Source organism: Lethenteron reissneri, chromosome 66 (genome assembly GCF_015708825.2).
Source record: "Lethenteron reissneri isolate LAM-NWPU_2019-01 chromosome 66, ASM1570882v1, whole genome shotgun sequence".
Classification (NCBI taxonomy): Eukaryota; Metazoa; Chordata; class Hyperoartia; order Petromyzontiformes; family Petromyzontidae; genus Lethenteron; species Lethenteron reissneri.
In genome coordinates this window covers 3,395,847-3,422,950 of record NC_083844.1, presented here as the reverse complement: position 1 = coordinate 3,422,950, position 27,104 = coordinate 3,395,847, and the positions used below count along the sequence as shown (strand labels likewise).

The 27,104-nt window shown below is 54.8% G+C and overlaps 2 protein-coding genes across 2 annotated transcripts in view; both read right to left on the bottom strand.

Moving 5' to 3' along the window:
* LOC133359918 (mucin-5B-like) overlaps positions 1-1,431 on the bottom strand; it is a 50,315-nt gene extending 48,884 nt beyond the window's left edge. The window contains exons 1-2 of the mRNA XM_061578478.1: positions 1,324-1,431; positions 491-543 (exon numbers count right to left, since the gene is read on the bottom strand). Of these exons, the coding sequence (XP_061434462.1) occupies positions 491-543; positions 1,324-1,340 (70 nt within the window). The 5' untranslated portion in view covers positions 1,341-1,431. The remainder of the gene's footprint in view (positions 1-490; positions 544-1,323) is intronic.
* Positions 1,432-2,416: 985 nt separating this feature from the next.
* Positions 2,417-27,104, bottom strand: part of LOC133359917 (mucin-5AC-like) — a 59,366-nt gene continuing 34,678 nt past the window's right edge. The window contains exons 36-43 of the mRNA XM_061578477.1: positions 25,111-25,231; positions 10,718-10,856; positions 9,407-9,499; positions 8,508-8,580; positions 6,209-6,415; positions 5,034-5,210; positions 4,082-4,176; positions 2,417-2,557 (exon numbers count right to left, since the gene is read on the bottom strand). Coding sequence (XP_061434461.1) covers positions 2,417-2,557; positions 4,082-4,176; positions 5,034-5,210; positions 6,209-6,415; positions 8,508-8,580; positions 9,407-9,499; positions 10,718-10,856; positions 25,111-25,231 — 1,046 coding nt within the window. The remainder of the gene's footprint in view (positions 2,558-4,081; positions 4,177-5,033; positions 5,211-6,208; positions 6,416-8,507; positions 8,581-9,406; positions 9,500-10,717; positions 10,857-25,110; positions 25,232-27,104) is intronic.

Below are 27,104 nucleotides of genomic sequence, written 5' to 3'. Positions count from 1 at the left end.
CGTGACGTCACAACAACAACCAGCAGCAGCGAGCGGTGATGTCACCGCAGAGACGTGACGTCATAACAACCACCAGCAGCAGCGAGCAGTGATGTCACCGCAGAAAGGTGACGTCACAACAACCACCAGCAGCGAACAGTGATGTCACCGCAGAGACGTGACGTCACAACAACCACCAGCAGCGAGCAGTGATGTCACCACGGCGACGTGACGTCACAACAACCAGCAGCAGCAGCGAGATGTGTGTACGTGTGAGTGTGTGTACGTGTGTGTGTACGTGTGTGTGTGTGTGTACGTGTGTGTGTACGTGTGTGTGTATGTGTGTGTGTACGTGTGTGTGTGTACATGTGTACGCGTGTGTGTGTACATGTGTGTGTGTGTACATGTGTATGTGTGTGTGTACATGTGTATGTGTGTGTGTACGTGTGTGTGTACATGTGTGTGTGTGTAGGTGTGTGTGCGTGTGAGTGCCTGCACCGCACGTCCTCACCGTTGTCCACCTGTGCAGGTCTCTCACAGTCGAGCACCCCGTTCTGACACGTGCTGTGCACACACAGCACACAAGCAACACGTTAACTACATGCTAACTACACACTAACACAACATGCTAACTACACACTAACACAACACGCTAACTACACACTAACACAACATGCTAACTACACACTAACACAACACGCTAACCACACACTAACACAACACGCTAACCACACACTAACACAACACACTAACATAACACGCTAACTACACACTAACACAACATGCTAACTACATACTAACACAACACGCTAACCACACACTAACACACACACTAACACAACACACACACACACTAACACACACACACTAACACACACACACAACACACACACTAACACACACACTAACACAACACACACTAACACACACACACTAACACACACACTAACACAACACACACACTAACACACACACTAACACACACACAACACACACACAACACACACAACACACTAACACACACACTAACACACACACACTAACACACACTAACACAACACACACACTAACACACACTAACACACACACTAACACAACACACTAACACACACACACAACCCACTAACACAACACACACTAACACACACACTAACTCCACACACTAACACACACAAACACACACTAACACACACACAACACACAACATGCTAACCACACACACACACTAACACAACACACTAACACACACACTAACACAACACGCTAAAGACACACACACAACATGCTAAACACAACACACACAACACACTAACACACACACAACACACACACGTGTGTACGCACCACAGGGTGGCCCCCATCCTGACGGACTGCCCGCTGGGCAGAATTCTCCCCGCTGCCCCCACGCAGGGGCAGCTGCTGGCAGGGACACACAGCCCCCCCTCGGGCTCCTCGTAGGTACCCTCAGCGCACACGCAGCCCTCCACCCCCCCCACCCCCACCGCACTAGCAGCACTAGCAGCAGAGGAGGAGGAGGAGCCACAGCCGAGGCCACGCCCCCGAGCAGCTGAGGACGAAGCTGCCGTCCCCTCGACGCTGCCGCGTGCGAGTGACGCGCAGGTGCGGTTAGAGCACGTGACCACGCGGTAGGAGAATACGCGGCCAGGGGAGCACGTGGTCGTGGCTTTGTCTGGTGGGGGGGAGGGGTAGGGGTTAGTAGGGGGGGGGGATGAGGTGACAATGTCAATACGGGTACCGCTAACCACCAACCACCACCACATAGGCACCACCACCCACCACCCACCACCACCCATCACCACTATCCACCACCCACCACACACCACGACACAGGCACCACTACTGACCACCACTACCCACCACCACTACCCACCACCCACCACCCCACCCACCACACACGGGCATAGTACAGAGTTAGACTGATGGCCTTAATCTAAGTTGTCATGTGGTTGTTGTTGGTTGTTTGACTTGCATCCCACTGGAATTTTTGCACACAGCGTTGGTGTACGGTGTTTTTTCTGCAATATTTTGCTGTCTTTTCTTGGATTTTCTGTTTGCACTTAGTCACATATTCACTTTAAGATGTTTTTGTTCATGTTTTTGTTTTTTGTTTGTTGTTTGTTGCGGTTGCACCCGATTCAAGAGCCGAATGGCTCACAGGGCTATACCTTATACATGAAACTGAACTTGAACCACCCACCACCACTACCCACCACCCACCACCCCACCCACCACCCACCACCCCACCCCACCCCCACCACCCACCACCCCACCCCACCCCCACCACACACCACCACCACCCACCACCACCACCACACACCACCACCACCACCACCCACCCACCACCCACCCCACCCCCACCACACACCACCACCACCCACCACCACCACCACCCACCCACCACCACCCACCACCACCGCTACCCACCACACATGGGCACGAGTTGGCGCCACGCGTCCACTGCGCGACCTGCGAGGCTGCAGGCCGCCACGTAGGAGCCGAGCGCCGAGCAGAGCGACGCGGCCGCGTCCTGGCCGGTGCAAACCTCGTAGCGGCACGCCTGTCGCACACACACACACACAGATAGACACACACACAGAGACACACACAGATACATAGACACAGATACATAGACACACACACACAGATACACACACAGACACATACAAAACAAAGACAAAGACATACGCACACACACACGCACACACGCAGACATACATACACACAGTGAGTGGGCGAGTGAGTGAGTGAATGGGTGGATCAGTGGGTGAGTGGGTGGGTGAGTGAGTGGGTGGATGATTGAGTGGGTAAGTGGGTGGGTGAGGAGTGGGTGGGTGAGTGAGTGGGTGCGTGGGTGAGTGTGTGGGTGAGTGTGTGGGTATGTGGGTGGGTGTGTGTGTGGGTGGGTGTGTGTGTGGGTGGGTGTGTGTGTGGGTCAGTGAGTGAGGGGGTGGGTGAGTGAGTGAATGAGTGGGTGGATCAGTGTGTGTGTGGGTTTGTGTGTGAGTGAGTGAATGAGTGGGTGGATCAGTGTGTGTGTGGGTTTGTGTGTGAGTGAGTGAATGAGTGTGTAAGTGTGTGTGTGTGGCTGTGTGTGTGGCTCTGTGTGTGTGTGTCTCTGTGTGTGTGTGGGTGGCTCTGTGTGTGTGTGTGGCTCTGTGTGTGTGTGTGGCTCTGTGTGTGTGGGTGTGTGTGTGGCTCTGTGTGTGTGGCTCTGTGTGTGTGTGTAGGCTGGCCTGCCTACGATCCATCCTGGGTTCAACCAGACTGGATTGTGTGAGGAGCTCACAAATCCTTGAAAGATCTGGGCAAAGTCCCATCGGTGAGCTCCTCCGGCAGGCAAGGCTGCATTGGCTGGGTCATGTAGACCGCATGCCCAGCCACCACATGCCTAAACAGCTTTTGTCCGGCCGGGTCGGGGGGGCTAGACGGGCGTGGCGCGGGCTGGAGAAGAGGTGGAGTGATGTGGTGCAGGAGGCAGTGGAGCTGAGTGGACTTGCCGATGACTGGTACCAGCGGTGTCAAGATCGGCCTCAGTGGAGGAGGCTCGTGAAGGACGCTACTGGGCAGTTGGAGGCAGTTGCCCTCCAACAACAACGGAGGGCGGAGGAGCGACGCTCACAACAACGAGCGGAGCGCCGGGTGGATAAAGCACAGAAAGTTGGTACAGTAGGGGGCACAGGTGGTGCATCAGCCAGTCATCTCGGACATCTCAGTCAGTCGACCCGTGGCACCTGCTTGGGTCTTCCCCGTGACCTCCTGCCAGCGGGCGTTCGACACTTCACGTGGCCTCAAGGTGCACTTGGCCTGGCACAAGCGTCGTGGTGACGTCACCGCCACTTAGTGGCGAATGGCGGTTGTTGTTGTTGTTGTTGTGTGTGTAAGTGTGTGTAAGTGTGTGTGGGTGTGTGTGTGTGTGTAGCTCTGTGTGTGTGTGTGTGTGGCTTTGTGTGTGTGTGGCCCTGTGTGTGGATGTCTCTGTGTGTGCGTGGCTCTGTGTGTGTGTGGCTGTGTGCGTGTGTGTAAGTGTGTGAGTGTGTGTGGCTGTGTGTATGTGCGGAGTGGATGTCTGCGTGCTGCTCACCGTGTAGAAGCGTGCTGGGTCCACGTCTCCGTGGCAGGCGCCGAACGCGGATTTCTCGCTCAGCACCAGCGAGCACCACCGCTCGGCAAAGCCAGCTGCAGCGGCACAACCACCACCACCGTCAACCACCACCACCACCGTCAACCACCACCACCGTCAACCACCACCGTCAACCACCACCACCACCGTCAACCACCACCACCACCATCAACCACCACCATCAACCACCACCACCATCACCACCGTCACCCACCACCATCAACCATCACCGTCAACCACCACCACCGTCACCCACCACCACCACCATCAACCATCACCGTCAACCACCACCACCGTCAACCACCACCGTCAACCACCACCACCATCAACCACCACCACCGTCAATCACCACCACCATCAACCACCACCGTCAACCACCACCACCATCAACCATCACCGTCAACCACCACCACCGTCAACCACCACCACCGTCAACCACCACCATCAACCTCCACCACCACCACTGTGTGTCTCTGTGTGTGTCTCTGTGTGTGTCTCTGTGTCTCTGTGTGTCTCTGCGTGTGTCTCTCTGTGTGAGTCTCTGTGTGTCTCTGTGTGTGTCTCTGTGTCTCTGTGTGTCTCTGTGTGTCTCTGTGTGTCTCTCTCTGTGTGTGTCCCTGCTGTGTCTCTGTGTGTGTCTCTGTGTGTCTCTGTGTGTGTCTCTGTGTCTCTGTGTGTCTCTGCGTGTGTCTCTCTGTGTGAGTCTCTGTGTGTCTCTGTGTGTGTCTCTGTGTCTCTGTGTGTCTCTGTGTGTCTCTCTCTGTGTGTGTCCCTGCTGTGTCTCTGTGTGTGTCTCTGTGTGTCTCTGCGGTGTCTCTGTGTGTCTCTGCGTGAGTCTCTGTGTGTCTCTGTATGTCTCTGCGTGTGTCTCTGTGGTGTCTCTGTGTGTGTCCCTGCGCTGTCTCTGTCTCACCGGTGCTGGCGCTGGCAGCGCACGGCTCTGCCAGGGCGTCCCGCGCGGGGGGGCAGGGAGCCCCCCCCCCAGCGCCGACCCCCCACGAGTCGGCCAGGGAGGCCGCCGTGGCCTGCAGCACCCCCTGGGCGCAGCGCCAGTCGTCGCCTGCGACGCCATTGAAGTTGCCGCATAAGCCTGCACGCACGGGTTGGTGATCACGCACATACAGGCACAGGTACACACACACACAGGCACACACACACACAGGCACACACACACAATTACACACATAGGCACACACACACACAGGCACACATACACACAGGCACACACACACACAGGCACACACACACAATTACACACATAGGCACACACACACACAGGCACACATACACACAGGCACACACACACACAGGCACACACACACAATTACACACATAGGCACACACACACACAGGCACACATACACACAGGCACACACACACAGGTATACGCACACACACACACAGCCACACACACACACAACTACATGATAACACGTCTCTCTCCCCCCGTGTCTCTCCCCGTGTCTCTCCCCGTGTCTCTCCCAGTGCCGCGTGGAGTGTCACCCCGTGTCTCTCCCCGTGTCTCTCTCCCCGTGTCTCTCTCCGTGTCTCTCCCCGTGTCTCTCCCCCCCCCGTGTCTCTCTCCGTGTCTCTCTCCGTGTCTCTCCCCGTGTCTCTCCCCGTGTCTCTCCCCGTGTCTCTCTCCCCGTGTCTCTCTCCGTGTCTCTCCCCGTGTCTCTCCCCCCCACCCCGTGTCTCTCTCCGTGTCTCTCCCCGTGTCTCCCCCCGTGTCTCTCCCCGTGTCTCTCTCCCCATGTCTCTCCCCCCGTGTCTCTCCCTGTGTCTCTCTCTCCGTGTCTCTCCCCCCGTGTCTCTCCCCGTGTCTCTCTCCCCGTGTCTCTCCCAGTGCCGCGTGGAGTGTCACCCCGTGTCTCTCCCCGTGTCTCCCCCCGTGTCTCTCCCCCCGTGTCTCCCCCCGTGTCTCTCCCCGTGTCTCTCCCCGTGTCTCCCCCCTGTGTCTCTCCCCCAGTGTCTCCTCCCGTGTCTCTCCCCGTGTCTCTCCCCCCGTGTCTCTCCCCGTGTCTCCCCCCTGTGTCTCTCCCCCAGTGTCTCCCCCCGTGTCTCTCCCAGTGCCGCGTGGAGTGTCACCGCGCGTGAGTTCGCGCAGGGCCGGGCTGGCCGTGATGAACATCTGCAGCGTGGGCTCCGTGCGGATCTGCAGGAGGAGCGACGAGGAGGAGGTGGAGGAGGAGGTGGTGGAGGAGGTGGAGGAGGAGGAGGTGGAGCCCTGGGGGGGTGGCAGGAGCAGCCGCACCTCGACGAACATCGATGACACCCGCTGGACCTCCACCGAGTCTGTCTTGACACGCCGGGGGGGGGGGGGGGGGGGGGGAGACGATGCGGGGAGACGCGGAGAGACACGGGGAGACACGGGGAGACAAGGAGAGACACGGGGAGACACGGAAAGACACGGGGAGACAAGGAGAGACGCGGGGAGACGTGGGGAGACACGGAAAGACGCGGGGAGACGCGGGGAGACATGGGGAGACACGGAGAGACACGGGGAGACACGGAGAGACGCGGGGAGACGCGGGGAGACACGGAGAGACGCGGGGAGACACGGAGAGACACGGGGAGAAGCAGGGAGACACGGGGAGACGCGGGGAGACACGGAGAGACACGGGGAGAAGCAGGGAGACACGGGGAGACACGGGGGAGACGCGGGGAGACACAGGGAGACGCGGGGAGACATGGGGAGACGCGGGGACACGCAGGGATGCACAGTGAGAGACACGGACATGAGAGAGTTCTTTTAGAACGTCTCTCGCCCTCCACGAGTTCGACTCCCGCTCGCGACCGATGCCAGCTAACATCTGAACCCCCCTCCCCCCTAGGTCGACTCAGCCTGAAATGATTGCAGTCCAGGGCTGCGGCGTGGGTGGGTCAGAGCTGAGTGGACTTGCCGATGACTGGTACCAGCGGTGTCAATATCGGCCTCTGTGGAGGAGGCTCGTGAAGGACGCTACTGGGCAGTTGGAGGCAGTCGTCCTCCAACAACAACGGAGGGCGGAGGAGCGACGCTCACAACAACGAGCGGAGCGCCGGGTGGATAAAGCACAGCAAGTTCGTACAGTAGGGGGCACAGGTGGTGCATCAGCCACTCATCTCGGTCATCTCAGTCAGTCGACCCCTGGCACCTGCTGGGTCTGCCCCGTGACCTCCTGCCAGCGGGCGTTCGACAGTTCACGTGGCCTCAAGGTGCACATAGCCTGGCACAAGCGTCGTGGTGACGTCATCTGCTCGTGAAGGACGCTGCTGCTGCTGCTGCTGGGCAGTGCCAGGTTAGGTGCAGGAGGAGGTCACGGGACAGACCCAGCAGGTGCCATGGGTTGACTGCTGTGCCAGGCTAGGTGCACCGTGAGGCTACTGGGCAATGGGTGGATGTCGCTGCTCCAATAATAACAGCGGAGGGGCAGAGGAGCGACGCTGCTCACAACAACGAGCGGAGCGCCGGGCGGGTAAAACCGCAGCAAGTTGGCAGTCGGGGAAACAGCTGGTGGTGTATCTGGCAGTCATCTCCTCCTGCACCTAGCCTGGCACAGCAGTCAACCCATGGCACCTGCTGGGATTGTCCCGTGACCTCCTCCTCCTGCACCTAGCCTGGCACAGCAGTCAACCAATGGCACCTACAGGGTCTGTCCAGTGACCTCCTCCTGCTGCACCTAGCCTGGCACAAGCGCCATAGTGACGCTTAGTGGTGAATGGCGGTTGTTGTTGTTCATGTGTGTACCTGTGTGTGTGTGTATCTGTGTGGGTGTACCTGTGTGTGTGTACCTTTGTGTGTGTGTGTGTACCTGTGTGTGTGTGTGTACCTGTGTGTGTGTGTGTACCTGTGTGTGTATGTGTGTATCTGTGTGTGTGTGTGTACCTGTGTGTGTATGTGTGTACCTGTGTGTGTGTATGTGTGTGGGTGTACCTGTATGTGTGTACCTTTGTGTGTGTGTACCTGTGTGTGGGTACCTGTGTGTGAGTGTGTGTGGAGCAGTGGCTCAGCGGTTAGCGCTACGCTGCGCTACTAACCCAGCGACCCGGGTTCGATTCCCGCTCACGGCCAACACCAGCGGTGATGATTATCTGAACCGGTCCTGGGCCTCCCCTAGGTCGACTCAGCCTCAAATGGGTTCCTGGTGCAGCGGTGTATAGTGAACATCGCCACTGGGGAGACAATGGCGGCCAGGCGTGGTGCTGGCCACCCACCCCCTCGTGTGCCGTTCCGGCCTTCATATGCACTGCTCGCTAACAGCACTTGCCCCTACAGTCTGTTAAGGCTACACGGGGGATCTTTATACCTCTCTGTGTGTGTGTGATCACGAAACCTGCTGCTGAAGCAAGCACTTGCCCCACCAGCGTGCGGGAGGCTACCTGGGGGGAGCTTTGCCTCTGTTACCTGTGATGTAGGGCAGGGGCAGGAGGTCCTCGCCCTGGTTCACGACGCTCGCGCTGAAGAATTCGATATACTCCTTCATCCAGCAGTGGAGAGAGAAGAGGGAGGGGGGGGAAGGGATCGTGAGGAGGAGTTGGAGGCGCTGCTGCTGAGACTGGAGCTTGCCACCAAGAGGTGGGGCTTTACCATCAGCCCCACCAAAACTAAGCACCTTGCCTGGGTATTTTGTACCATCGGACACTCCACCCCCCAAAACTCCAAATTGGTGATGGGGGCAGTTGTGGAGATTGTTTGAGGAGCTAACAAATCCTTGAAAGATCTGGACACAGTCCCATCGGTGAGCTCCTCCGGCAGGCAAGGCTGCGTTGGCTGGGTCATGTAGCCCGCATGCCCAGCCACCGCATGCCTAAACAGCTTTTGTTCGGCCGGATCATTGGGGCTAAACGGGCACGGCACGGGCTAGAGAAGAGATGGAGTGATGTGGTACAGGAGGACGTGGAGCTGAGTGGACTTGCCGATGACTGGTACCAGCGGTGTCAAGATCGGCCTCTGTGAAGGAGGCTCGTGAAGGACGCTACTGGGCAGTTGGAGGCAGTCGCCCTCCAACAACAACAGAGGGTGGAGGAGCGACGCTCACAACAACGAGCGGAGCGCCGGGTGGCTAAAGCACAGCAAGTTGACACAATAGGGGGCACAGGTGATGCATCAGCCAGTCTTCTCGGTCATCTCAGTCAGTCAACCAGTGGCACCTGCTGGGTCTGCCCCGTGACCTCTTGCCAGCGGGCGTTCGACACTTCACGTGGCCTTAAGGTGCACATAGCCTGGCACAGGCGTCGTGGTGACGTCACCGCCACTTAGTGGTGAATGGCGGTTGTTGTTGGTGAGCGTGGTGGTGAGGGTACCTTTCCGTTGGTGGTGAGGATGGAGTCGAGGCAGGTCTCTGACTCCGTGGCTCCGCACTGAGTGAAGGAGCCAACCAGGGACCAGTTTCCTGCCTGGGTGAGTGACGGGGTGAGTTAGTGACCGTGTGAGTGTGTGAGTCAGTGACTGAGTGACTGTGTGAGTCAGTGACTGTGTGAGTCAGTGACTGTGTGAGTCAGTGACTGTGTGACTGTGTGACTGTGTGAATCAGTGACTGTGTGACTGTGTGAGTCAGTGACTGTGTGAGTGACTGTGTGAGTGACTGTGTGACTGAGTGACTGTGTGACTGTGTGAGTGACTGTGTGACTGAGTGACTGTGTGACTGTGTGAGTGAGTGACTGTGTGAGTGAGTGATTGAGTGACTGTGTGAGTGAGTGACTGAGTGACCGTGTGAGTGAGTGAGTAACTGTGTGAGTGAGTGACTGTGTGAGGGACTGTGTGAGTGGGTGACTGAGTGACTGTGTGAGTGAGTGACTGAGTGACCGTGTGAGTGAGTGACTGTGTGAATGAGTGAGTGACTGTGTGACTGTGTGACTGTGTGAGTGACTGTATGAGTGAGTGACTGTGTGAGTGAGTGACTGAGTGACTGTATAACTGAGTGACTGTGTGAGTGAGTGACTGAGTGACTGTGTAACTGAGTGACTGTGTGAGTGAGTGACTGAGTGACTGTGTAACTGAGTGACTGTGTGAGTGAGTGACTGAGTGGCTGTGTGAGTGAGTGCGTGCCTGTGTGAGTGAGTGACTGTGTGACTGAGTGACTGTGTGACTGAGTGACTGTGTGAATGGGTGACTGTGTGAGTCAATGACTGTGTGACTGAGTGAGTGACTGAGTGACTGTGTGAGTGAGTGACTGAGTGACTGTGTGACTGTGTGACTGTGTGAGTGAGTGACTGTGTGATTGAGTGACTGTGTGAGTGAGTGACTGAGTGACTGAGTGACTGTGTGAGTGACTGTGTGACTGTGTGACTGTGTGACTGAGTGACTGAGTTAGTGAGTGACTGTGTGCCCATGTGACTGAGTGACTGAGTGAGTGACTGAGTGACTGTGTGACTGAGTGAGTGAGTGACTGAGTGACTGTGTGAGTGACCGTGTGACTGAGTGAGTGACTGTGTGACTGAGTGACTGAGTGACTGTATGACTGTGTGACTGAGTGAGTGAGTGACTGAATGACTGAGTGACCGTGTGACTGAGTGACTAAGTGACTGTGTGACTGAGTGACTGAGTGACTGAGTGAGTCAATGACTGAGTGAGTCAATGACTGAGTGACCGAGTGACTGAGCGAGCCCCTGTACCTGCAGCAGGAGGTAGCGGCATGCTGCGTGGAAGCGGAACTCGGCCTGGTCGAAGGTGGTCACGTGGGATCCCCCGTCCACCACGCACGTGGCTGCACATGGCCGCTCTGTACAGCTCCAATGGCCTCGCTCACACGCACTGGGCACGGGCGGGAGGGGGGGTTAGCGCCATACTTCACCGCTCCGGTTCATCTCGGATTGTGTTAAAGGTCAGGGAGAGGTCAAATTATAAACTTAACTTTAAACGATATGTTAAATTATAAACTATATGCTAAACTCTTCTTGGTTCTTTCGGTAAAGTCACGTAAAATGGAAATAATAAAATAATAAAAATAAAACATCATAAAATAATTCTCACGACGTTTCGGCCACAACGCAAGCAGACGTCCTCAGGTGAAGACAGGTCTGTCGGGGAGACAGCGTCTGATTGAAACAGCACCAAGCTGTCTCCGACAGACCTGGTCTTCACCTGATGACGGCTGCTTGCGTTGTGGCCGAAACGTCGTGAGAATTATTTTATGTTTTATTTTAGAATTTTTATTGTTTCCCTTCTACGTGACTTTACCGAAAGAACCAAGAAAATGAATCCCTGCAGTCACGAAAGCTTTAAATCGAAAAATAAAAGGTCAGGGAGAAGTCAAATTATAAACTAAACTTTAAACGATATACTAAACTTTAAACGATATGCTAAACTATCAACTATATACTAAAGTATCATCTAAACTATCAACTGCATACTAAACTAAATACTAAACTAAGCTGTATACTAAACTAGAAGCTAAACAATAAACTAAAATACAAACTACATCTTCTTGGTTCTTTCGGTAAAGTCACATAGAAGGGAAATATTTGTATTGTATTTTATTATGTTTTATTTTTATTATTTTAGTATTTCCCTTCTACGTGACTTTACCGAAAGATCCAATAATATGAATCCCTGCAGTCACAAAAGCTTTAAATCGAAATATAAACTACGTACCAAACTATGAACGAAATACCAAACCATAAACTACATACTAAACTATAAACTACTAAACTATTAATGGTATACTAGACTAAACTATATACAAAACCATGAAATAAACTATACACTAAACCAGGGGTCCTCAAACTTTTTAAACAGGGGGCCAGTTCACTGTCCCTCAGACCGTTGGAGGGCCGGACTATAGTTAAAAAAACTATGAACACATTCCTATGCACACTGCATATATCTTATTTTGAAGTGAAGAAACAAAACGGGAACAAATACAATATTTAAAATGAAGAATAAGTAAAGTTAAATCAACAAACTTGCCAGTATTTCAATGGGAACTATGGGCCTGCTTTTGGCTAATGAGATGGTCAATGTCCGGTTCCATATTTGTCACTGCTAGTCGTAACAAGTGATGCAAGTGTGCATCCGTTAGTCTAGATCTGGTTGGAGATTTCAAATGTTTCATTCTGGAAAAAGTCTGTTCACAGACATAAGTGCTGCCAAAGATGGTTGCCAGTTTGAGTGCATGGTTCCTGAGATGAGGATATATCTCAGAGGGGAGAAATGCATAGAAATTATGAAGGCTGCTTGACTTGAATGCGTCTTTCAGAGAGTCACAATTCTGCAGTTCAGCCAGTTCCATTTGGTAAATTGTATCCACATTTTCAATGTCAATAGAAAATGAGTTACGGAAAAGCTGTATGTCCTGTTCATGGAGATGAAGCTCTTTAAATCTAAATTGGAACTCCTTTTGCAATTTTTCCAGTGAATCCACACATGTTTTGTTTGGGAATTGCAACCAATGGTTTTTCCGCTAACAGATTTTGAGTTGTGGGGAGATGGCTTAAGTTTTCCTCCTTAACTTGTTTGATGAGGAGGCCTAATTTTACTTCAAATGCTTTGACATGTGATTGCATATCACAGAGGAGCTTCCCCTTTCCTTGAAGTTGCACATTGGAACTGTTGAGTAGCTCTGTTACATCTGTCAGAAAGGCAAGGTGCCATTTCCATTCTGCATCATTGAGCTCTGGTACTTCTTTGTTTTTTGAAAGCAGAAAAGCTGTAATCTGTGGAAGTCATAGAAACGTTTCAAAACTCTCCCTCGACTCAGCCAACGGACTTCTGTGTGGTACAGAACATCTTCATAGTCAACATTTAGTTCAGACAGAAATTCCTGAAATTGTCTGTGGTTTAGTGCATGAGCTCTAATGAAGTTAACACAAGATACCACAATTTTCATAACAGAGTTCCACTTCAGTGATTTACTACACAGCGCTTGTTGGTGGATGAGGCAGTGTATGGCTATTGGATGAGAATGGTTATGTTTGTCCATCTCTTGGTTAATGCGAGCAATTACTCCTTTCTTAGACCCCACCATGCTAGGAGCACCATCAGTTGTCACACTGGCTAGTTTAGCCCAATTCAGCTCCAAACCATTCACAGTTTGGCAAACTTTTTCATAGATATCCTCTCCTGTAGTTGTTCCTTTGATGCTTTGCAGTGCAGCAAGCTCTTCTGTGACTTCGAAATAGTCATTCATCCCACGAATAAAAATTAGAAGTTTTGCAGAATCACGAACATCACTGCTTTTGTCGAGTGCCAAGGAAAAATAGGAAAGTTTTTTTTGTGGAGTTTTGCAAATGCTGATGCAAGTTGTCTCCCATTTCTTCAATCCTCCGTGTAATTGTAGGTCCTGAAAGACTCGCTGTACTAAATAAATCGGCCTTCTCTGGACACATCTCTTTGGCAACAGAAAGAAGGCATTCTTTAACAAATTCTCCCTCCACAAATGGTCTGCCAGTGCACGCTATTAGCTTGGCAACTTGAAAACTTGCTCGCAGTGATGAAATATTTAGCTGCTTCTGCTTCACAAAAGTATTTTGCCGAGTTGTTAATATATTTTTCAGTTTTAATATTTTATCTTTTCTCACTTCTCCGACCAAACAATCATATTTATCTTTATGTTGAGTTTCATAGTGTCGATGTAAATTGTATTATTTGAACACAGAAACTATATTCTGGCATATCAGACACACAGCTCTTTCCTTGTGTAGGGACGTTGGAGAGAGGGCCGTTATGCATGGCAGCCTATGGGAAAGAAACACAGTGGGCGGGGCTACGTGTGTGCACAGGGAGATGCCCTCTGCGACGTCCGAGCCAGACACCCTGGGGGGGGGGCTGGTTCGGCGTTACGATCCCCCGGGGCCCCACCCCTCAAGGAGGGTTGGGTATAAAAAGGGGTCGTTATATGGGCTTAGGGAGTTATGTTATAGTTAAGCTAAGAAGTCGGAAGACGTCGTAGCTAGAGCCCTGGACTCCCCCTGATCGCCGCCCTTATCAGGGCCCCACGGGATCAGGCTCGAGCCAGTGGCGTGGTCCCGTGAACCAGAGCCAGTGCTCTGGGACTCCGGGTACCGAGCCCGATTACCAGTGTCGGGCCAGACAGCCTCCCCTAGCTCTTAGTGGAGGACTCAGGGGATAGGCTATGGATAGCTAGGGGTATTCCCTGAGTTATACGGGTGAGGGGGCCGCTACCCCCTCTAGGGCTGTCCTGTACTGGCAACTTGTTAAATAAATATACGTGTGCCTCAACTCCGTTGTCAAGCGTCCTCGACGGGTACTTCATCTGGCGTCAGAAGTGGTAAAAATGGAAACGCGCCATACAGCTCGGACCAGGGTACCACAAGAGGAGGACGCCGCGGAGATCGCCGAGCCCGAGACAGAGCAACAAGATGGGGTGCAGCCGGAGCCTGGCGCCTTCTCACCGGGACGTCAGCATGGAGAGGGGCCGCAGCCAGATGCACTACGACTGGCTCACGAACGGCTGGCGGAGCTACTTTATGCCGCTGCCGCCACACTGGAAGGCATTACGCGGTTGGGGGCTGGTGGTCCACCGCAGGGCGAGGAGAACCGGCGGCCGGAGCACTTTCCCGCCATTTCAGCGACTTCACAATTTGAATTTCCCGCCATGGACGCCGCGGCTGTTCGGGGCGTGGCCAGCTTAGACATCGGCTCCGACATCGCCGTCGCCGGGGCTGCAGCGTCATCGCAGCCGAAGGATGCGTCATCGCTGCCGCGACAGGCGATGCCATCGGCCAGTCGCGCCGAGGCACCGCCAAAGGGAGGTGAAAGCAACCTGCGGGAGTCCACATCGACCGCTGCGCTTCACCAAAGGCTGCCCCCGCTGAAGGAATTCATCGGTGCGGAGGGTGACTGGGGCGGCTTCCGGCGACGCTTCCTCGCCCATCAGGAGATGGCGCGGTGGTCCGACGAGGAGGCCCTTTGCGCGCTGCCGGCGCTCCTCGATGGGGACGCGCTCGCCGCACTCACGTCGGCGCCAAAAGAGAAGCGGGCTACACTACCAATGGCGCTACAGCTGCTGGCCGGGGTCTATGGACCTTCAGCCGAATGCCGTCAGCAGTTCTACGATCGCAGGCGGGGTGAAAAAGAGTCGCCTCTGGCTTTCCGGACAAGTCTTCTGGCGCTGGCAAAAACAGCCTTTCCCCGCATGGACGACGACGGCGTGGACGCAATGGTCGCGGAGAAGATCCTCCTCTTGGCGGACGACCTCGACATCGTCGTCATCGCACAAGGGGATGCAGAAATGACCTCCCTCCAGGCTGCGCGACTCCTCCACGCCAACCTTCTGCAGCAGCGGCGAAAGGCAAACAGGGCATCGGCTGGGCGTGCGGTGGCTGCAGCCACCCTTCCGTCAGAAGAACTTTATGCCGTCGACCATCGACGGCAACAGACGACGGGGGCGCGGCCGGGTCGGGACGGGCCGAGGCGTTTCGACCGTCCATCGTCTCCATCGGCGCTCCCGCGGTGCTTCAACTGCGGCATCCGGGGCCATGTCGCCTCGGGGTGCCGTTCTCCTCGACAGCGGGGGACGACGCCTCGACAGGACGCCGGCCCTCCTCTTCCTCCTCCCAAGCTCCAGCACCATGATCCGGCGAGTCGCGGCACCTCACATGTTTGGCCAACGCACCCACCTGTCGCACACTCTCGCACCGTAACGAACGGGGGGCCGGTGGGGCGCTGCGATGGACCGGCGCGGATCACTGCGGGGGCTCAAATCGAGCCCGAGCGGTGGTCCGTGTTGGCCCATCGCGTGGTGGCCGCGGCGTCGGGATCGTCGGCCGTGGTCGGTTACATTGATGGGGTGGAGGTACGCATCATAGTCGATACAGGGGCATCGGCGACAATTATTTCGGAACTAATTTACAATATTCTACCGGTGCAGAGCCGTCCTTTGCTACCGGTTAATGTCCCTTTCTATGCCGCTAACGGGGGCTCTCTCGGCATCGTGGGACAGATTCGAGCGCAAATTTCTATCGGGGACATCAAATTGTCGGGGCCGATTTTTGTCTCCTCCTCACTGGCAGTTCCGTGCCTGCTGGGGACGGACTTCTTGGGCAGGATGCCAATTCGTATTTTGATCGACCAAGGATGCATTGAGCTTCCGTCGGGGCGACGTATGGCGTTCCTGCCTTCCCCTGTAGCGACTCGGACGGCGTTCGCGACGGTACCGGCGTTCGTCGTAAAAACAGTGCGTGTGCCGCCGGGGGCACAAATGCTGGTACCTCTTAAACTTCGTAGGCCCTTCGCTAAGGGTGTTGGGGATCAGGGTGTTGTGCTGGGGCCGTCTAGGGCCGGGGTTAATGGGCCTCATTTAATTCCGGCCCAGACCATCGTAAGGGGGGACGAGGATCCCTTCATCGCGGTCCTCAATGTCGGGTCGCAGACAGTAGTGGTTCCCCAAGGGACTGTGCTCGCTCACGCGACGCCGGTGCCCTGCGAGGAACCTGCCGTGAACCACATTGACACTGCTGCTCGGACGCACCCGCATTCGGACGGCGATGAAGGGTGGCTCGACGCGCTTTGTGCGGGATCGACGAACCTGTCCAATTTAGAGCGCCAACGGCTTAGATCGCTGCTAAAGGAATTTTCCGACGTTTTCAGTCGGAATAAATACGATTTGGGTTGTACTCACCTGCTGCGTCACCATATTGACACGGGTGACAGCGCGCCTATTCGCCAAAATCCTTTTCGGTTGAGTCCCGCCGAAAAGGACCATGTCAAATCGGCTGTCGATGACATGTTAGCCGCCGACATTATCTCTCCCTCTACCAGCCCTTGGGGAGCACCGATTGTCCTGGTTAAGAAACAGGATGGCTCGTTGCGGTTTTGCGTAGATTTCCGTCGCCTTAATAAGGTTTCGGTTGCCGACGCATACCCGCTCCCACGGATGGACGAATCGCTGGACGCCTTGGCGGGAGCGCGATTCTTCTCCACACTAGATTTACTTTCGGGATTCTGGCAGCTTCCTCTGGACGATGATTCGAAGCCTAAAACCGCTTTCCGTACACCGCACGGCCTGTTCCAATTCAACCGGTTGCCGATGGGCTTACACTCAGCGCCGGCAACCTTCCAGCGGTTGATGGAATTGGTTTTGGCTGGATTGCAATGGGAATCGTGCCTGATTTATTTGGATGACGTAATTGTTTTTGGAAGAACCTTTGACGAACATCTCCAGAGGCTGCGGGCGGTTTTCCAAAGGATGCGGGCTGCTAATTTGAAATTTAAGCCCCAAAAATGCTATTTGTTTCGCGAGTCAGTGCGTTATTTGGGGCACATCGTGGGGCGCTCGGGTATTGCTACCGATCCCGCCAAAACGCAGTGTGTCAGCTCCTGGCCAATTCCGACCTCGGTGGGGGAGGTGAGGAGTTTTATTGGCTTCGCTTCATATTACCGACGGTTCGTCGCTAATTTTGCTACAATTGCCAAACCCCTACATGCTTTGACATCAAAAGGGGTTCGGTTCCACTGGGGTCGGGATGAGGAAGTAGCTTTCTGCTCCCTTCGGGATGCATTGGTGAGGGCTCCTCCTTTGACTTACCCCGATTTTTCGAGGCCGTTTTTGCTCGACACCGACGCGAGCAACACAGGCATCGGAGGCGTGCTTTCCCAGGTGGTTGATGGCGTGGAACGGGTGGTTGCGTACGGCAGTCGGGTGTTGTCTCCAGCGGAGCAAAAATATTGTGTCACCCGTAGGGAACTGTTGGCAATTGTTTTCTTCATCCAACAGTACCGCCCATATCTGTACGGTCAGCATTTCACTGTCCGTACGGATCATGCGGCACTGCAGTACGCCCTGAAGGTTCAACAGCCATCGGGACAATTGTCCCGATGGCTGGAGGTCCTCCAGGATTTCGATTTTGACACCACCTATCGTAAGGGCATTCGCCACACAAATGCGGACGCTCTGTCGCGCATGCCAACCACCTCCGAATGCGCATGCCTCCTGGGGTCGGGGCGTTGCAAGCCAGCTGGGGACATGACGGTTCCAGTCCTGGCGGCCGCCGCCGATGTTGACACATCGCTCCCCGATGAGATCGGGAAACAGGGAAGGGATTCCCTGCTTGGGTTGCCTGTGATTGAGTGGGGACGCCTCCAGATGGAGGACGCCTCCCTCCTCGCGCTGCGTCGTCGCGCCAGGGAGAGGGGGTGTGGGACGGGTGATGCCGACAATTGGGAAATACACGCGGGCTTGCTCATGCATTGGGACGGTAAATCCCACCGTCACCGGCTGGTAGTTCCTGCGGGGTTACGGGGTAAGGTGGTGTGGGCTGCTCATGAGCGCCTCCTCCACCTGGGTACCCAAAAGACCCTCGCCTCGCTCCAGCTGGATTTTTTTTGGCCGGGCATGACACGGGATGTCACGGATCTCCTGGCAGCATGCCCCCGGTGTGCGCAACGCAAACCACCAGCTCGGGAGTCGAACCCGCCGTTGCAGTCCATCACAGTCTCCAGGGTGAACGAACTTGTAGCGTTGGATATCCTGGGGCCGTTTCCCGCCACCCCTAGGGGCAATAGATATTTGCTAACAGGGGTCGAATACTTCACACGCTGGCCTATGGCCTGGCCCCTGGCAAATCAGTCGGCAGCAGCCATCGTGGACGCCTTTGTCCAAGGCTACGTCATGGACAAAGGTGCTCCGGAGCGGCTGCTGACCGACCAGGGTAAAAATTTTTCCGGGAACCTCCTCAAACAAGTCTGTGAGCTCCTAGGTACAAAGAAGATTCGTACCTCTCCCTATCACCCACAAACTGACGGGATGGTCGAGCGTCTGCATCGTACCATCACGTCTATGTTGTCGCACCTGGTTTCGGAGTCACAGACCAATTGGGACTTGCAAATTCAAGGGGTCCTGGCAGCATATCGATTGGCCCCCCATGCTGCCACGGGATTTTCACCCTTCTTTCTCATGTATGGTCGCGAACATGACCCACCTGTTCGGGCACAGCTGCAGATCCCCGCGCCTCTAGGTAAAATTAAATTGGACGAGCACGTTAAATTTAACCTTCAAAAGCTAACTGAGGCGCGGGATGCTGCCATGCTCAATTCCCGCATGCGCCAAAAGGCGAATGAGCGCCTCAGACTTGCGCGCGCGCACGTGCTGCAGTGGAAGCCAGGGGACAGGGCATGGCTGCACTGTCCCCAGGTACCGCTTGCGACCTCCTCGAAACTGGTACGGCCATGGCGGGGCCCCGTCGAGGTGGTCGAGGTTTTGCGACCGCAGTGCGTTCGTATCAAGTGGGGGAGGCGCCGGTGGTTCGTTCACCCCTCTAGACTAAAACCCTTCGTTGCGGTGCGGGACTCTGCTCCACACGCGCAGGGCCAAGCATGTGAGGGGTCGACCGACCCGGAGGGTCCGCCTCTGTTGATCTCACCTGACGTCTTGCCGGTTGCCCCGCCCCCAGGTTCTCCCGGAATGACGGGCTCGCGCACATCCCTCACGGGGGATGCCGAGGGTCCCGCCACTCCAATTGCGGACTCGCCTCGGATGGGACAGCGGCCACCGAATGGTCCGCCATCTGAGGTTGGCCCTTGTGACGGGCCTGCGGCAAGGACGCGCGCTAAAATGCGCAGACTCTTATAAAAACACTGGAACGCGAACAAGAAGTGAAAACGAAACGAAAATAAGAAGAAAATTTTTTTTATTTTTTTTGCGTTTTCTGGTACACTTTCGTGTGCTATTGTTGCTGGACGCTGCGTTCGTGTGGCGCTCTTGGCGCGTTGTTGTATTATGGCTGTGTGTGTGTGTGCGTCTTGTGTGCGTGTTGTGCGTGCGCTGAGGGTTCCGGGAAATGTACATATCTTGCCTCTACGGATTTCGTATTTATTCGGGGGGGGGGGGCGCGTCGGTTTGTTCTCCCTTTAGGGGCATTGTTAGTGTTGTTGTTTAATTCTCGTTCTGTTAAATGGAAAAAATGGGGCACACACGGGGGGAGTCAAGGGGTAAAGATTCATTTGTTGAAATTGTTGCAGCCGGGACGGCTGCGAGCTATGCGGGGGGGAGTGATGTAGGGACGTTGGAGAGAGGGCCGTTATGCATGGCAGCCTATGGGAAAGAAACACAGTGGGCGGGGCTACGTGTGTGCACAGGGAGATGCCCTCTGCGACGTCCGAGCCAGACACCCTGGGGGGGGGCTGGTTCGGCGTTACGATCCCCCGGGGCCCCACCCCTCAAGGAGGGTTGGGTATAAAAAGGGGTCGTTATATGGGCTTAGGAGTTATGTTATAGTTAAGCTAAGAAGTCGGAAGACGTCGTAGCTAGAGCCCTGGACTCCCCCTGATCGCCGCCCTTATCAGGGCCCCACGGGATCAGGCTCGAGCCAGTGGCGTGGTCCCGTGAACCAGAGCCAGTGCTCTGGGACTCCGGGTACCGAGCCCGATTACCAGTGTCGGGCCAGACAGCCTCCCCTAGCTCTTAGTGGAGGACTCAGGGGATAGGCTATGGATAGCTAGGGGTGTTCCCTGAGTTATACGGGTGAGGGGGCCGCTACCCCCTCTAGGGCTGTCCTGTACTGGCAACTTGTTAAATAAATATACGTGTGCCTCAACTCCGTTGTCAAGCGTCCTCGACGGGTACTTCACTTGTACTGCATGAAAAAGTAATCATAAGTCCACTGTTCTTTGAATATCCTACACTCCGAGTCAATTTTTCTCTTTCTTGACATCAGTTTCCTAGGGAGTCAAAATTGCTATTAGTAAAATACCAATATATATGTACAGCGCTACAAAAACAATATACCAGCAATAACTTTGCCCACACAGAGACATACAGACTGCACTGCCCATCAATGCAGTCTGATTGGGGGAACTCCGCTTTTACCCCGGGCTCACACTGGTGCGGGTGCCATTAAAAAGTTAATTACACCTGCAGTTTTGCTCACAGATCGCAGTCCATCCCCAGCACACAGGAATATCACTGGGAGTGGAGCCGAGGGGCAAATGAGGGAGCTGAGGGAGGGAGAGCCAGTCAAGCGGAACCAGGGGAGGGCTGGCAGCCTTAGGCCTGGGGGGCAAGTCCAGTCAATTGGCCCATTGAACCATTCACCAGCGCAGCCCAATGAGTGCCCACCGCCGCAGCTCAATCAGTGCTCACCAGCGCAGCCCAATCAGTGCTCGCCACCGCAGCTCAATCAGTGCCCACCGCCGCAGCCCAATGAGTGCTCACCAGCGCAGCCCAATTAGTGCTCACCAGCGCAGCCCAATTAGTGACCATGGGCCGGATAAATGTCCTCGGCGGGCCGCATGTGGCCCGCGGGCCGTAGTTTGAGGACCCCTGCACTAAACTATACACTAAACTATATACAAAACTACAATCTAAACTATACACTAAACTAAACACTAAACTACAATCTAAACTACAATCTAAACTATACACTAAACTAAACACTAAACTACAATCTAAACCAGGGGTCGGCAACCTACGGCTCCGGAGCCGCATGCGGCTCTTTACGGGCTGCTTCTTGACGATATGTACGTATGTACAGTAATGTACTCAGATGCATTGCGGCTCTTGAAATACTGAATTTTGTACTGAATTGGAAAGAAATGGCTCTTCTTGTTATTTTGGTTGCCGACCCCTGATCTAAACTATACACTAAACTAAACACTAAACTACAATCTAAATTACAATCTAAACTATACACTAAACTAAACACTAAACTACAATCTAAACTACAATCTAAACCTCTATACTAAACTAAACACTGAACTTGCGATGCCGCCGCCACGAAGCCGTTCACAGCAGGCGCCCCATCTGCGACCTCGCCACCACCAAGCGACGGAGCCGACCCTGTGTCCCCCTCACCTCACCTCACATGAACACACCCGCACGCATCCCCCCCCCCCCCCCCCCCCATAGAGCTCCGAGGGGAGGTCACCTGGCCGACCGGTTTTAATCCGAGAAACCCTTATCGGGATAACTTTCACGGTTTCCGGTGACCAGGGAATTGGACGACCTCCCCCGATGCTACTGCGCGGTGCTGCGACCGGCATTAAGATTGCAAGGTCGCAGCGAGGGGCCATTCGGCCACCGCGAGTGAAACGCACCATACACACACGCCACACACGCAGCGCATCTGACGACGAGCCTTTGTGATGGACGCCGCCGCATAATGTGCATAACTAAGGCACCCTGCATAAGAAAGCGATTGAACAGCACATGCCCCACACATGGCAATAGGAGGAGCGAAGAGTATGAGGGAAGGGGGGGGGGGGGGCCTGAGTCCGGGAATTAGGATAAAAGGGAGTGTAACGAGGTAGAGAGATCTCACTTCGCTTCAAGAGGCCCGCGTGCAAGTCGGCTCCCAGCTCTGCCCTCCGGACGTCCGTGCGACGTGTCCAGACGAGCATCGAGGAAAAGCCAGAGGACGCCGAATACTTCGAACCGTGAGTAAGAAGGTGAATTAGGATTATAGCCGATAAATAGGGAATAGGTCCAGGGGTAGTATAATAGGCCAGCCTCGTCGAATCATACTGACTCAACAACCCGTTCCAGGTAGCAAACAATAAATCATTAATAGCTAATCGTGGCCTCGTGTGATCTCGCTGAGCAGTGTGAACGCGTGTAGTGCTGCGTATACAGCGGCTCGCCTCGTGGGAGCACTGCGCAGAGCGGCGCGAGAGTGGGTATCGCTGCGCGGAGCTGCGTGTGTGCGCGTGCGTTCACTACGTGTGTGATACAAGTGCGCGATCATAACGCGAGTATTCAGTGGTGAGTGAGTACCGCGGGGAGCTGTGTGCGTGAGTGCGCATACGTTCGTTACGTGTCGGATACGGGTGCGCATTGGTCACGTGGTTATTCGACGTGGAGGCGAGTGCCGCACAGGGCTATAGACGGGCACACGCTCGCCGCGTGCGAGAGCTGTACGTAGCGGTGTAAAGAGGGGGAGTATGGCGTTTGATTGATGATGCTGTGCGCACGTATGCTTGCAGCGTGGGAGCGCGGCGCGAGGCTGTAACAGTAGGGGCGTCGCGTTCGAAGGCCGGCGAAACCCTAGCGGGTATTAGGGTGGTGGGGTAACGTAAACAGAATAGGGGATGCAGGCGGGGGAGACCCCGGGGGCCAACGGCCCCCACAAACTACAATCTAAACTACAATCTAAACCTCTATACTAAACTAAACACTAAACTACAATCTAAACTACAATCTCAACCTCTATACTAAACTATACACTAAACTAAACACTAAAATACAATCTAAACCTCTATACTAAACTAAACACTAAAATTCAATCTAAACTACAATCTAAACCTCTATACTAAACTAAACACTGAACTACGAGCTACGAGGTAAGGCCCCACTGAGGTGTGAAGCTCCAGACGAGCCTCCTCCTCCACCACCTCCACCACCTCCACCACCACCACCACCACCTCCACCACCACCACCTCCACCACTACCACCACCTCCACCACCACCACCACCCCACCACCACCACCTCCACCACCACCACCACCTCCACCACCACCACCTCCACCACCACCTCCACCTCCACCACCACCACCACCACCTCCACCACCACCACCACCTCCACCACCTCCACCACCACCACCTCCATCACCACCACCACCTCCACCACCACCACCACCACCTCCACCACCACCACCACCTCCACCACCACCACTTCCACCACCACCACCTCCACCACCACCACCACCTCCACCACCACCACCTCCACCACCACCACCACCACCTCCACCACCACCTCCATCACCACCACCTCCACCACCACGTGGCTTCTCACTAACCACCACCACCACCTCCACCACCACCTCCATCACCACCACCTCCACCACCACGTGGCTTCTCACTAACCACCACCACCACCTCCACCACCACCTCCATCACCACCACCTCCACCACCACGTGGCTTCTCACTAACCACCACCACCACCTCCACCACCACCTCCATCACCACCACCACCACCTCCACCACCACGTGGCTTCTCACTAACGACAGCAGCTCAGCCGAGTGGCTGACATCATCATCGGCATCATCATCATTACGTGGAACATTTATAGCAGCAGACAAACACAGTTGTGGACGGTGAGTGAGTGGTGAGGGTGAGGGGAGTGAGTGGTAAGTGAGTTGTGAAGGTGAGGTGAGTGAGTGTGGTGAGTGAGTGAGTGGTGAGGGTGAGAGGAGTGAGTAGTGAGGGTGAGGTGATTGAGTAATGAGGGTGAGGTGAGCGAGTGATGAGGGTGAGGTGAGTTAGTGGTGAGGGTGAAGTAAGTGATGAGGGTGAGGTGAGTGGTAAGTGAGTGGTGAGCGGCAGGGTGATGAGCGCATCTCGCCGGCCAGGTACACTTTGTGTGAGTGAGTGGTGAGTGAGTGGTGAGTGAGTGGTGAGTGAGTGACTGACTGACTGACTGAGTGAGTGAGTGAGTGGGTGAGTGAGTGGTGAGTAAGTGGTGAATGAGTGGTGAGTGAGTTGTGAGTGGTGAGTGAGTGTTAAGTGAGTTGTGAGTGAGTTGTGAGTGAGTGGGTGACTGACTGACTGACTGAGTGAGTGAGTGAGTGGGTGAGTGAGTGAGTGGCGAGTGAGTTATGAGTGAGTTGTGAGTGAGTGGGTGACTGACTGACTGAGTGAGTGAGTGAGTGGGTGGGTGAGTGAGTGAGTGGCGAGTGAGTTGTGAGTGAGTGGTGAGTGAGTGGTGAGTGAGTGGTGAGTGAGTGGTGAGTGAGTTGTGAATGAGTGTGAGTGGTGAGTGAGTGAGTGAGTGACTGAGTAAGTGAGTGGTGAGTGAGTGTGAGTGGTGAGTGAGTGTGAGTGGTGAGTGAGTGAGTGAGTGACTGAGTGGTGAGTGAGTGGTGAGTGAGTGGTGAGTGAGTGGTGAGTGAGTGGTGAGTGAGTGTGAGTGAGTGGTGAGTGAGTGGTGAGTGAGTTGTGAGTGAGTGGTGAGTGAGTGGTGAGTAAGTGTGAGTGAGTGGTGAGTGTGAGTGGTGAGGGAGTTGTGAGTGAGTTGTGAGTGAGTGGTGAGTGAGTGACTGACTGACTGAGTGAGTGGGTGAGTGACTGACTGAGTGGTGAGTGAGTGGTGAGTGAGTGGTGAGCGAGTCCTCACCATTTGCGGCAGGGTGAGGTGCGCACCGCTCCGGCGCGGTACACTTTGCCGTTGAACTCGCACGAGCAGTTGGACAGCGGCACGCAGCGACCAGACGGGGAAACATCGTCCACTACCGTGCCTAGACACACAGAGACCCACACATAGACATAGACACATACACATACATAGACACATAGACATATAGACACACACATAGACACAGAGACACATAGACACACACACATAGACACATAGAGACATAGACACACACACACATAGACACACACACACATAGACACACATACATATAGACAACAACAACAACAACCGCCAATCGCCACTAAGTGGCGGTGACGTCACCACGATGCTTGTGCCAGGCCAAGTGCACCTTGAGGCCACGTGAAGTGTCGAACGCCCGCTGGCAGGAGGTCACGGGGCAGACCCAGGTGCCACGGATCGACTGACCGAGATGACCGAGATGACTGGCTGATGCACCACCTGTGCCCCCTACTGTACCAACTTGCTGTGCTTTAGCCACCCGGCGCTCCGCTCGTTGTTGTGAGCGTCGCTCCTCCGCCCTCCGTTGTTGTTGGAGGGCGACTGCCTCCAACTGCCCAGTAGCGTCCTTCACGAGCCTCCTCCACTGAGGCCGATCTTGACACTGCTGGTACCAGTCATCGGCAAGTCCACTCAGCTCCACGTCCTCCTGTACCACATCACTCCATCTCTTCTCTAGCCCGTGCCGCGCCCGTTTAGCCCCCTCGATCCGGCCGACAAAAGCTGTTTAGGCATGCGGTGGCTGGGCATGCGGGCTACATGACCCAGCTAACGTAGCCTTGCCTGCCGGAGGAGCTCACTGATGGGACTTTGCCCAGATCTTTCAAGGACTTGTGAGCTCCTCACACAATCCAGCCTGGTTAAACCCAGGATGGATCGTAGGCAGGCCAGCCTAAATGTTTCCAACCGGTGAAGATGCTCCACTAGGGGGGTCCACGTTTCGCAAGCGTAGAGAAGGGAGGGAATGACCGTGGCCGAGAAGACCTGAAGCTTCGTGCGGAGTGACAGACCAGGTAGCTTCCACACAGCGTTACGCAACCGATGAAAAGATATTGCCGCTCGACTGATTCGGAGTGAGACCTCTGCTGATAAACTGGAGCCGGTCATAAGCACACTGCCCAGGTATGTGAAACTCTCCACTCTCTCCACAACTGCCCCATCACCAATTGGGAGTTGTGGGGGTGGAGTGTCCGATTGTACAAAATACCCAGGCAGGTGCTTAGTTTTGGTGGGGCTGATGGTAAGGCCCCACCTTTTAGTGGCACGCTCCAGTCTCAGCAGCAGCGTCTCCAACTCCTCTTCTGAATGAGCAGCTATTACCAAATCATCGGCATACATAACGTGGTTGACCAATAGGGAGCCATCCCTTGATCGCACCCGGGCATCGATCAGCCTCCCATTATATCTGTACCAAATGGAAATTCCCCCGGTACAGCTATTGAAGGCTTCACGAACTACGCGGTCAAAATAGATGTTAAATAATGTGTGAGCCAGAGGACATCCCTGTCGCACCCAAAGGTGTACAGGGAAAGGCTCTGACTCCCGGCCACGTAGTTTTACCCGGGCCTGCCCATGGTTCACACCAAAACGTTCACACAACGTTCCACCACAACGTTCATACCGCAACGTCCACACTGCAACGGTTCACCCCACCACGTCGTTGAGACCACGACGTTCACACAACGTTCACACCACAACGTTCACACAACGTTTACCCCACCACAACGTTCACATCCCACTGTTCACGCAACAACGTTTCAAACACCGCGACGTTCACCCCACCATAACGTTCACACAACGTTTAGACCACAACGTTCACACTCCAACGTTGACACCACGACGTTCACACTACGTCACACCACACCACACCACGACGTTCACAACACGACGTTCACACCGCAACGGTACACACCACCACGTCGTTGACACCACGACGTTCAGACCACACCACAACG